Source organism: Osmerus eperlanus, chromosome 9, assembly GCF_963692335.1.
Source record: "Osmerus eperlanus chromosome 9, fOsmEpe2.1, whole genome shotgun sequence".
Taxonomy (NCBI): domain Eukaryota; kingdom Metazoa; phylum Chordata; class Actinopteri; order Osmeriformes; family Osmeridae; genus Osmerus; species Osmerus eperlanus.
Genome location: NC_085026.1, coordinates 6,388,306 through 6,400,046, shown reverse-complemented (window position 1 = coordinate 6,400,046; position 11,741 = coordinate 6,388,306). Strand labels below are relative to the sequence as shown.

Sequence of the window (11,741 nt, the reverse complement as noted above, 5' to 3'; positions counted from 1 at the left end):
AATCATTTGTGGCGTATCTGATTTATGTTGCTTTGGTGACTGTGCGCAAGATCATCATCATCCTCATCACTTTGATACATTGAAGATTGGGAAAGAAACCAACTTTGACATAAGCACATTAAACACATGGTGTACATACAGTAGTCAAGCCTGTAAATAATGACTGTCTAAGTGTTGGTTGCTGAGCGTTATAATTAACAAAATACTCACAGGGTGCTTAATATATTTTATATCTTAAAAGGACATGGTTTTAGCTCTATAGGAAGTGAACTTTAAGTGATAACATTTCACCCATCAGACATCATGCATTTTTTATCAGTGTTGTCCTGCAAAGCATCTACAATCTCTGACTCCATGGCCTTGTATTGCTCCTGAGAGACAACGTGAAATCTAACCTAGAAGGCAAGCACTACACAGGTGAAATGTGTTTTCCACACTGATCGATGTAACCTACCTGACACACACGCCAGACACACATGCCAGACCCTCCTTTCTGCTTTCGCTCTTTCACGACCCACTCCCTCACCTATTGATACAATCGTTTGTCATAAAACATTCAGTGGCCATCATAGAAAATGATCTTAAGAATGTAGCCTTCAAGACCAGTTGAAGTGTAGAGGACACGTGGACAATAGATATCAAAATTAAATGATATCAGAATCCAGCCAATGTTCTATTGTTGCGATAAATCCCTGCAAATTCCATTCCCACGTCATCATGCAGCTGGAACTGAGATTTCAGCGCTTTTAGCGCTTCTTATATCTTCGCTCGTTAATTATTCGTGCGTTGTCATTTTTAATGCGATTTATTTATTTATTTAACAAATTATTAACTTAGGCTCTAGCCCGTGACGCGAGGCGAATGGATTACTGTCAGGGAGCTGAGGCGTCCAGGTACTACGCTCCAGAAAATGCGCAGCTTCTAAGACGTGCTTGTATTGCACGATGCCCCACATTGAGCTGACTAAAGGTGATCGTGGAGCCGCGCTCACTGCTTATTCTTCTAAGATCTTCAGCCGACCAACACAGACAGCCTGCTTGATGCGAATCTGCTCCGGACGCTGCTGTGTTTGCTGAAATGCTTGACTTAGCTGGAAGGGATGGAATCTGCCTAGAATATTGATAGCCTACGGTTTGGCTAATGCATGCATCCCCGCGACCTCTTGCGCCAGCATAGACACCTCAGGTGAAGCGCGAACACCCTTTTCCTTACCAAGTGTCAGCATATTTCTTTTAGAAAGCGTGTCTTTGATGCAAATATTCTTTCATGTTAGTAAATATACGCGCATGCGTTGTTCTGGAAATAATTCGGAAGCCTGTGACTAAGTTGCATTCTTGAAATCTTAGCTCAAAGTCATCTCTCTGATCAAAGTTAGGCATGTGGACGTCTTTAGACCGCGGACGCTGGGGGTTATGTTGTCTATCCCTCATGGTGACCATGGTCTGCGGTGCTCAAAGGTGAGTGAATGAAATGCTATTTCAGTCTGCCCCTGAGTCGGCAGGTTTGATGAAGATTATAAATCAATGTTATATTTTCTCTTAGCGCCAACGAGCCAAGCAACATGTCATATGTTAAAGCGACAGTGGACAAACTCCTTAAGGGATATGACATTCGACTGAGGCCTGATTTTGGAGGTAAGCGATTCTTAGAGGGTGAAGCATATCCAATTTTTGAACATACTGGATTAGCCCACAATGAAATGCACACTGACAGAGTCTATATGTATATGTTCAATACATGTAATTAAAGGTGCCCCGGTGGACGTTGGCATGAGCATAGATATTGCCAGTATCGACATGGTGTCGGAAGTCAACATGGTGAGTAGCCAATATCATTATTTTCTTTTGGCAACACACGTCCCTCGTGCAAAGGCTTTTTGGAAAGTGTGAGAACATGAAACATGTAACAGTGCATGAATGATTCTGCATATCCATTTTATTATAGCCAATAGTTTACATGCCGATTGTGCATTTTCGTTTATGATTGTTGTAAGGAAAAAGTGATTCATTGCGTCTCGGTGTCCGTTAGAGATCCGCAATGTGTCGAATATAATCCATATGCATAAAGTTCCCTGTGGTGTCAGAACCAGTAAAGACAGAGAATTAAGGGTGGTGGTGGGAGGGAGGGGTGTAAGGGGGGGGGGGGGCACGTTGGCGCTGCACATGGATTTTGCCACTTTAGATATTCCACACACGCACCTTTACCTACAGAACTGCGAGGTGTCACCATAGTGTGCGCGCTAAAAATTGTAGAATTGACGACAATAACACTTCAACACTGCTTGGGTGTAGGCTTTCTCTGTTTTGGCCTTAATGCAGTAATTACATAACGCTGTCAGTGACTCAACAATAAGACCCAGAATTCTAAATGATGATGCTGAAATGGGCTGCTGGCATAAATGCAGCATTGCCAGTGTGCTAAAAAGATACTCTGTCTTACACACTGTTCAAACAGACATGCACTCATGCAGTTTCTCTGTGTGTGTGTTTGTGTGTGTGTTTGTGTGATTGAGTGAGTGAGTGAGTGAGTGAGTAAGTGAAAGAGAGGGAGAGAGATGGCCAACCTACAAGTTTCAATGGAAATATCAAATCTTTGTGAAACATTTATAAAATTCCTGTTTGACATGTGTTGATGATGTCAAAAAAAGTATTTTAATGCAGTCTTAGTAAAACATTTTAACAATGCAATGATACTGTATCCCTCATAATACTTTTTATGTTTTATGATGGTGGCCATTTTGTTCTATTTTCAGCCTTAGTTATAATAATATTGAGGGATTGGAATTGATATGACTAAAGTCATAACATAACTGACTAAAGTCCTTCAGACTAATGTAAATTTCCTAGGAATTTTACCAACATCTTGTCCTAGATTACTGAATTCAAAACAATTGGAGTCCATAAAACTGATATCTCTGTGTGAAGTACTGTAAGCCAGATCATTTTAATGTTTATGTATTGACAGGAAGATGAGCATGACTCAAAGGAAACTGTAGGTTAGCTTTACTAAAATAGGTTGTTCTTGGGGAATGTAATCAAACATAACATTTAAATTGTTGTCACAGGCCAGAATAAAGTCTTTACATTAATTACAGTTATACATATGCTTTTTTCACACGATATACTACATTTGTCAAGTAAATGTAGTTTGCAGAGTCAATGATGTGCTGTCATTGTGAAACCAAGGTTATGAAATGTTTATTAGGCTGGATTTCTGCAGATAAAATCTCCCCTGGGGAAAATGGAAGGTGCAGTTTTCTCAGAGTCAAGGCCACATGGCTTCTGATTGGATAGTGTTTAGAAGCCTGCTTGGATGGCTCATTGATTGGGCCTTTGCGGCCTCTGCCTGTTCTTGCATTTGAATGTGTATGGGAGGATAGGGAGGGGTTTGTATGCCCATTTTTATGATAAAGGTCTTTGGAAAAAACCTTGGAGACTTGTGGACTGGCCATTTGAACAGTCTCATACTGTATATTTTGCAATATACATGACATGTTAAAACTAAAAAGGAATGGCGATTGTAGCTGATTGTGCTGAATTGAATGATTAATATTACAAATACAATTATCTGGTGTTAGGACTTGGTGTTAGGACTGAACCTGATTTGACATCTGAAAAACTGCTGAATCCATGTGTGTTTGCCTGCCATATTCTTTGTCCGGAAAGGTTATAGTTTAGTCTGATAAACACTTACATTTACATTTAGTCATTTAGCAGACGCTCTTATCCAGAGCGACCTGCAGTAAGTACAGGGACATTCCCCCTGAGGCAAGTAGGGTGAAGTGCCTTGCCCAAGGACACAACGTCATTTGGCACGGCCGGGAATCGAACTGGCAACCTTCAGATTACGAGCCCGATTCCCTAACCGCTTGGCCATTTGACTCCCTCCACTTAAATTGAGTGGGAAATTAATTGAGTCATTTTGTGAGCATCTGCCTTCCTCTTGTTTTGTTCTGTCTCTTCTAAATGAAGTACTGAACCTCGTCTACCCCCAAGTTACCTCTCACACGGCCTTGAAAGCTCCCCACAGGAAGTTTACTTTGAGGTCAGATGATGTGCTATTACTGATACAGCCATAGGACATCTGACAGCACTGGTTGGTCAGACAAGCTTCCAAACACGTCAGTGAACTTCCTTTGAAAAGATATGACCCATTGAAAACGTTACATTCCTTTATGCAACCTGATGGACCCCACCAAATTGCTGTTTGAAGTAGCAAACCTTATTGATATTGTACATGAAGGACACCTCTTTACGTTTTACAACTGCCTCTTTTTTGATGTTTACAGCAGTAAAATATATATTTGTGCACGATTTTCTCTATGGACTTGTCTTTGGAAGTAACCTTTTATGTTTGTAATGCTTGTACTGACGTGAGATGAGCTTTGGAGTTATGGTGATGAATGTACTTCAGTCATACAACATAGGGCCTTTATTAAGACCTTTTTCTTTGCAACTGTTGTCACAAGACCTCATATCACATTGGCTTTTGTTACAGCACTGCAGTTCATTCTGCTTAACTATCCCTGACAGATGCCCCTATTTACCTTTCATCCACACTGAGAAGTGGAACAAACAGCATTGAGGTGTGACCTGTTAGGATGTTATAATGCTGTATAACCTTTAAATGATTATATTCGGATTGTACCCTTGTTCAAGTCTACATAGCAAAACCCCAACAATTTATGAATGGAAAGACATTGTCTATATGTTATCTAACATCCTACCTTTGCATTACCCTGTGGTATAGTTAAATAAGCATTCCTAACACAAGGCAAGATTTAATACTATCCACCAACATCTTTCCCAGAGGAGCACCTTCTTTGAAAGTTATTTCACAAATGAAATGACCTTGTGATGACATTGACTCACGCTGAAATGTATGAACTGCTTGCTTAAGCACAGTTAACCTGGCTGTATATCAAAAGGATTACAGATATTTCAGATCATTGTTTGGCTCTCGCCGGCCTCAGTCATTTGACATGCTGTGCTGTCAAAGGCAACTGCCTGGTGAACTAGACGACACTGATGCGACATGAGCTGGAGGAGGCTTGCAGAGAGGTCGGATGGGTCCGTAGTCTCCTATTCTCCCTCTCCTTCCCTGTTGAGTCATTGGCTGTGGCAACATTTCTGCCTGAGTGATGCTGAACAGTCATTGGAAAAGGGTTACTGCATGTGTTGTCCCAGATGTGCATGTCCCAGATGTGTTGTTGGATATGATGACTGTGCTCAGTGTAATTTCTGGTTGCCCGAGTGATAAAGGAATTCGACTTTGTAAATCAATCGGTCAACCTATTCATGTCTGAGAAAGGAGAACAAGAAACACAGACGACTCATACATGGCTTGATTGCAAATGTAGTGAGGGTAAACTGACTAAATATACGGTACCTCATGTGGTATGTCTCTTATGCCATCTGTTTAATCTGTACATCAGTTACATTTAATTAAGTGTTAAAATGTGGTCTGATGTGGTAGGTCTTTCACGTGGGATTCCTTGAATTCTGCAGCATGTGCTGTGTTCTGTGCTCTACTTTAAGATGGCTCAAATAGCAGGTCATTTTACCCTTGTGGCTGGTTTGAGAAACAGTAATAAATTGGCTTCTTTTCTCTCTCTCTCTCTCTCTCTCTCTCTCTCTCTCTCTCTCTCTCTCTCTCTCTCTCTCTCTCTCTCTCTCTCTCTCTCTCTCTCTCTCTCTCTCTCTCTCTCTCTCTCTCTCTCTCTCTCTCTCTGTCACTGTCTCTGACTTTTCTTACTTAACTTTCTTTCTATCTCTCTAGTCCCACTGCTTTTTAAATTATTTTTGTACTCCCCCACCACAATCTTTCATCTGTCACCAGATGTGAGCTAATCTCACACTGCAGATAGTAACTATGTTGCATATTAAAGGCTTGCTTTCATATTTCTGAGGTATGTTTATGTGTGCAATAGCATATTTCATTATCATGGGAAATACAATGACATTTCCTTGATTCTTGTGAATCATCCAGGTCCAGGACATTTTAGTTGAAAACATTTGCTGTTTTTCAGGGTTATGGTGTGTGAGCAAAAATGTCCTTGCATGCATGTTTTTGTATTTTAGGTGGAACACAGTTATAACTTGCCATTTGGGCAATGCAAGTGGTTTTATTCTGTTAGATGCCCACAAATAATTTATAGTTGTGTAGTGTAGTATAGCATAGCATTTACAGAATCTTCATTACATGAATTACAGTTTACTATTGGGATTGTATTTGTAAGTCACCCAGCGTCTGCAAGGATGCCTCACAGCATCTCCTGTCATGTAAGTATCCTTGTGTCTTCTTCTGTATAGAGTGCTTTATGAAGCCCTCATAGCACCTTGTGGTCAGAAGTTATTGATTGGTCTGGGAGATTGATGTGTCCGGTACGTCCTTAGGATGAGGATTTATGTGAGGCTCTGCCGATAGCAGTTCATCAGTGGTAAAAGATCAAAATGTCATGGAGGGTTCTTGGTTCAAACAGCTCATTTAAACTAGACACTGATCTGGCATCCAAACACTAGAACAGTTGGGGGCTTGTTACCTTTTCTTGTAGACAACATGTTACATTTCATAATGAAACTATTTTGACACTAGTCCATGGAAGACTGGACATGATAAAGCATTGTAGCTTACTGACATTTTAATTACTGACATACTGTTTTAACTACCGAGCTGGGTGAGGTATTAGGTACAGTATTATTTTGCGTCAGTACAGATTTTTGAACTAGTGAACTCAGCTCTAGAATTTTGTTTGGAATAATATCCAGTTTTACTGCAGGATTTACAAACCAAATAAACCATTATCTGTGCCCTCTAACTACACGGTTACTGTGAGATACAAAGTCAATGAATTGATGCCAAATTGAGTAATGACTCAAAGTATCTTTGACTCAGTCAGATACTGTTCTTACGCATTTCATGGTTGCTACATTTAAGTTGGGGTGGGGTCTCAGGGATATGTATGCAGAGGGCAAAGTGATATTTCTCCCCAGGCAAAACTTCCGCAGCAATAGAGCTACTTCCTTCTTTTCTTTGTGCTCCTTCACCATTAATGGCTTGTCATAATGGTGACAAAGAGATGAGTGGGGACAATCTTATGCTTAGAGCATTTAGAAATGAATTTATAGCACTCACTACTCTATCTGAAGCATACGTACAGATGTACGTCTGATGTACGTCTGAAGCATTCAGTTGTGTAAGTCCTATGTAACATGTTTGCCTGTCCCATTGGTTCATCTAATTATAAAGGCAGGAATGTCTGTGTGCCCAAGGACATGCAGTGTCGAGTGTGAAGTCGTTTGGATGAGCGGTTAGCAAGAAATAAATATGAACTTCTCATCCACTGCTGCGGCCACATGGCGCTAAGCGATCCTTGGAGCCACGGACCTCACGAGAAAAAATACAACCATGTTGAGCTGGAGCATGGATGACTTTCACGAACTAGAGAAGAAACGTTTTTGTCATTGTTGCGTGTGAACGTATGGAAGAAAACTTTTGCACATTAGAAACAGCACTGATTATGTTAGAGAAAATGTGCAAGCCAGTGTTTATATTCCATAGGGGGACTGGCCATTTTAACAGACATTTGAGTATTGTGTAACTGTGTAACTGTGTAACTCCATCCAAGCACTCAGGGTACTAGACCCATTAGAGATGAGGTTAATGGACCCACAACTGATCAGATGTCCGACAGAATTTCCTATAAGGAAGATCACCGGGTCTGGCTCAGCCCACGGAGCAATAGCATGAGCTTCAGAATCAAATATGAGGCTCCCAACAGTACTGAATGGCAGAGGGCATTGAGGGTTTATTCTTCAAGTAATCACCCTTCCTTGACCATTGATAGGTCTCCAATTGGATTCTAAAAAGAAAGTCAGGGAGGACAAAAATAAATAAATGCATACCCCTCCACTGTGTTTCTCTTACATTTGCACTAGAAAATCTCGAGTTACATTGAATTGTCACTTTCTGTTTTAACTGTCTGTGACTGCATGCAGGAGTTGGCATGGAAACAAGACCAGGGATGAATAAGGTTGGTGTATTTTTGAGGACACAGGACGAGGAGTAGCAAGAATGGAAACTTTGCTGCATTAAGTCTTTTGGTCAACTTCATCATGAATTCAAATGAATTCCTTTGCTATTGAAATATGTTTGACCCCACATCGGTGGGTCAGCCAAATACAACTCAATGCATATTGTAGAAGACACTTTTTGTAATCAATAGGTGTCCAGACCACTAAAAATGCAGCTTTGTCTTAGGCCTGCATATTGATGATGATATAGTACAACATATACAAAACTCAAACTGAGCCTGACTTGTCTTACAGTTGTGGACCAAAGATAGATTAAAGAAATGACGGAATAATTAAATCTTTTTCAGATCATGTTAATCTTTTTGTATGAGCTTACCACACGAATAAATACAAAATATGTGAGAATTTGCCTCAATCAGACAAGAATCAACAAACTTGGCTTCTTCAATTACATTAATCAGGAGCTTCAGTGAATACATAACAATTTTCTACATCTGCAGCATGTTTCAGTATGAGACCTATGTACAATGTCCACCATAGAACAACAATTTTAGAGTTAAAGTTTGAGAATGAAAGGAGAAAAAAGTTTTGGTAAAAAGTTTTAAGAGCTGATTCACAGCTTCTTTGTTTCGGTACAATGATAATTACAACAGTACCCAAGCCTAAACAATCCAAGATGAATGACCCTTAGGTCATACCATTCAAACGTAGGTATAGCATAGCTACACTAGCCAGCTATACCTCATTTGAGTTCATAAAACCGGTAATACTGGAGAAGAAACAGCCGTGCTCGATACTAGAAAATTGATCAGATAGATGATCGTTTGGCTGTGGTGAGGACTGCAGGTCAGATGCCTTGTATACTAAGGGAGAGTGAATGTAAGCTTTTACAGTGTATGACTCGTAGCGCATGAATTACATTTGAGGCTTAGCAACAAAGAGACCAAAGTGGTGGGGCAAAGGTAAGGCCAGCTCCTTCCTTTCTGGCGTTGAGAAGTGAGTGTGAGTGAGCTGAAAGTTTCATATGTGTACCTATGATACTGTAGGGTCCCATGTGTATGTCAATATGTGAAAATAAATAAGTATGTTGGTACTTTATTGATCTCAAATAAAAAAGAGCCCTTGAAGTCCAGATGAAAGAGTAATCTAATGATGCTTGATAATGTACAGACCTTCCGCAATGCCTTTTGCTGGTATTATACTCTTTCAGTACTAGTGTCTCGCTCTCTTTACATATATATATATATATAAGTGTGTATTATACACATCTGCAGAAGTTTAACTAGGCTGGGAGGACTGGGCTGTTATCCTCCCCCCTCCTCACCCTGTGATGTCTTAGTGGCTGCACCCGTCGATGGCTATGGGGAAGAATTAGGTCAGGATGAAGCACACTGCAGAGGGGGATAGCAGCAGAGGGGGATAGCATAGGGCTGTACGTGCGTAGGAGCCCACGTTGCAGTTGGCCTCGGCACGCTGCAGTAAAATATGAAAAGAGGAATAGGGCGTAGCACTCGTTTACTGAGCATTTATTGAGTGCCTGTTAAACATCCACGCAGGAAACCGAAGGGGAAAAAGACAAACTTGCCATGTGCATCGCCTGTCCTTGTTTTATGCGTCTTGCTCTCTCTCTCTCTCTCTCTCTCTCTCTCTCTCTCTCTCTCTCTCTCTCTCTCTCTCTCTCTCTCTCTCTCTCTCTCTCTCTCTCTCTCTCTCTCTCTCTCTCTCTCTCTCTCTCTCTCTCTCTCTCTCTCTCTCTTCCCTTCTGCTGTAGTGCAGCTCATATGCATAACAGCATTCCGCTCACGTCTCGCCCGTTTCTTGTGCTGTGGAAATGCTGAGGTGCCAGAGTAATGATGGGAAAGCGGACGTCGGGGGGAACAGCTGTTTCTAATAATAGGCTCCAAGGAAAGTGTTCATCCCCAATAAGGCAGGGCTGCAACATCCCCCCCCCCCTTCTACCTTCTTCTTTTTCCTCCTTCTCTCTGTTTAGTCTTTATGAAGCAGCAGTTGTCTTGCTGAAAGTTATGTGATTGTGCTTACTAGCTGTTCGTGGGTAGCTAATCCTATTTGCCCATTGGTTTATGCATACCTTAGAGAGAAGGTGGTATCTATATTTTTCAGGTTTCTGTAATCACTCTTTTATTGTGTACGTGAGTCGCATACTGTACAATATAGTGGAGTCATGTGTTTCTATACAAGCTTCAGGTTTTCCTATACATCTATAGACGATTTATATAGCAGTATCCATTTATTTTACAGCATGTTAGATGCTGACAGTAGGTCTTTAAACATTGTTTGTAGATTTTGCTACAATTTATTTTTACAGATTTCTGTATGTGTATGTGTCAGAGATACTAAAAGATGGGTATACAAGGTTTTTGGTTTAAAGTATTGAATATTCAAGAATTCGATTTGTACTGTTGTTTGTATCAATTTCTTGGCTTGCATGTTTGAACATTTAGCTTACCAAAACTGCTGCAAATGGGAAAGGTTGTGGTAAAGTATACAAAAAGACCTGACTCATGTGGACTGTACGTCAAAGTTCATTACATTTGTGCCTGGATAAATGTGTTATCCCCTCATATGTGAATATAAGAACATTTTTTGGTAATGTTTGGCTGGGCCTTTTTCTGAAAGTGTATTTCCCTCAAGCATGCTTTGAAAGGCCTGAATAAGCATATTCGCAAACTGCAAGGAAAGCTGGAAAGCTGGACAGCTGTGAGAGGAATCTTAACTGTAGCTTTGCAACTCAGATTAGACTGATTGGACTAGAGTGATGACACTATCCCAGTCAGGCCCTGTGAGAAGGTTACCAGTGGTTACCAGGTTACAGTCAAGTGAAGCATTTTGAAGTGCAGTTCATCAAAAAGCCTGCAAGGCTTTTCAGAAGGCTGATGTAAATGATAGCCTTACATTTTGTTCTATCTTGTGTTTTGTTTGTCCCTGCTTGTTTCCCAACCACAAGTCTTCAGATTGTAAAAATATGCTACATTGCTGTCATTTGAATCCAACCACAGAAACAGATCAGAAAGAAAGGAATAAATAAAATGGCTATTGTAAACTGCCCAAGAAACTCCGCATTTCACATCATATGTCAAATTTAGAAAAGTAATTCCTACATAAATCATCATTTAACACTTTTTTGTACAATTAGCACAATTGATATTCTTAAAACCACTTTTTTGATTGTAATGTATAAAACAAATGTATCTGAAAAGATATCTTTGATATATGAAGAATGGTTTGAATGTTTAACATAGTTAGCACAATGTTTAAACACTGTATTGTGTGTTCATACCACACATTTCTAGTGTGTCATGTTGGTTCTACTTCAGGCTCTAACTAAGCTCCCCATTTTTTGTAAACAACCTTGGGTGTTCTTGAGGAGCTCACACACCTTGGAAATCAATTGTGACTTAATGATCAGCCATGTTATTGTTATTCCACAACCATGTCTCCCTTCCTTGCGTCAATATACAAACCAATCCCTATGCACGGGAAGTTACTCCATAATAGTAGACAGTGTGTTTATGGACCTGCCAAAAAGACATGTCCTCGCATTATATCTAGTGTAGATCATTCCTTATCACTCATGATTTGTACTTTTCACAAATCAGTGGCGTATCAAAGCTTACCAACAACCCAAATGGTGAACCTTTCCATTTAACCTCTGTGAATCTCATCATCCACCAGTCCCATACTCTCTCT

The 11,741-nt window shown here is 40.4% G+C and overlaps 1 protein-coding gene across 2 annotated transcripts in view; it reads left to right on the top strand.

Moving 5' to 3' along the window:
* The first annotated feature begins 857 nt into the window (after window positions 1–857).
* gabrb1 (gamma-aminobutyric acid type A receptor subunit beta1) overlaps window positions 858–11,741 on the top strand; it is a 29,918-nt gene continuing 19,034 nt past the window's right edge. The window contains exons 1-4 of one of the 2 annotated variants that reach the window (XM_062469001.1): window positions 858–1,185; window positions 1,376–1,457; window positions 1,543–1,634; window positions 1,750–1,817. In XM_062469001.1, coding sequence (XP_062324985.1) covers window positions 1,378–1,457; window positions 1,543–1,634; window positions 1,750–1,817 — 240 coding nt within the window. In that variant the 5' untranslated portion in view covers window positions 858–1,185; window positions 1,376–1,377. Of the gene's footprint in view, window positions 1,186–1,371; window positions 1,458–1,542; window positions 1,635–1,749; window positions 1,818–11,741 lie in introns of both variants that reach the window. The other variant, XM_062469000.1, reaches the window with a different exon arrangement.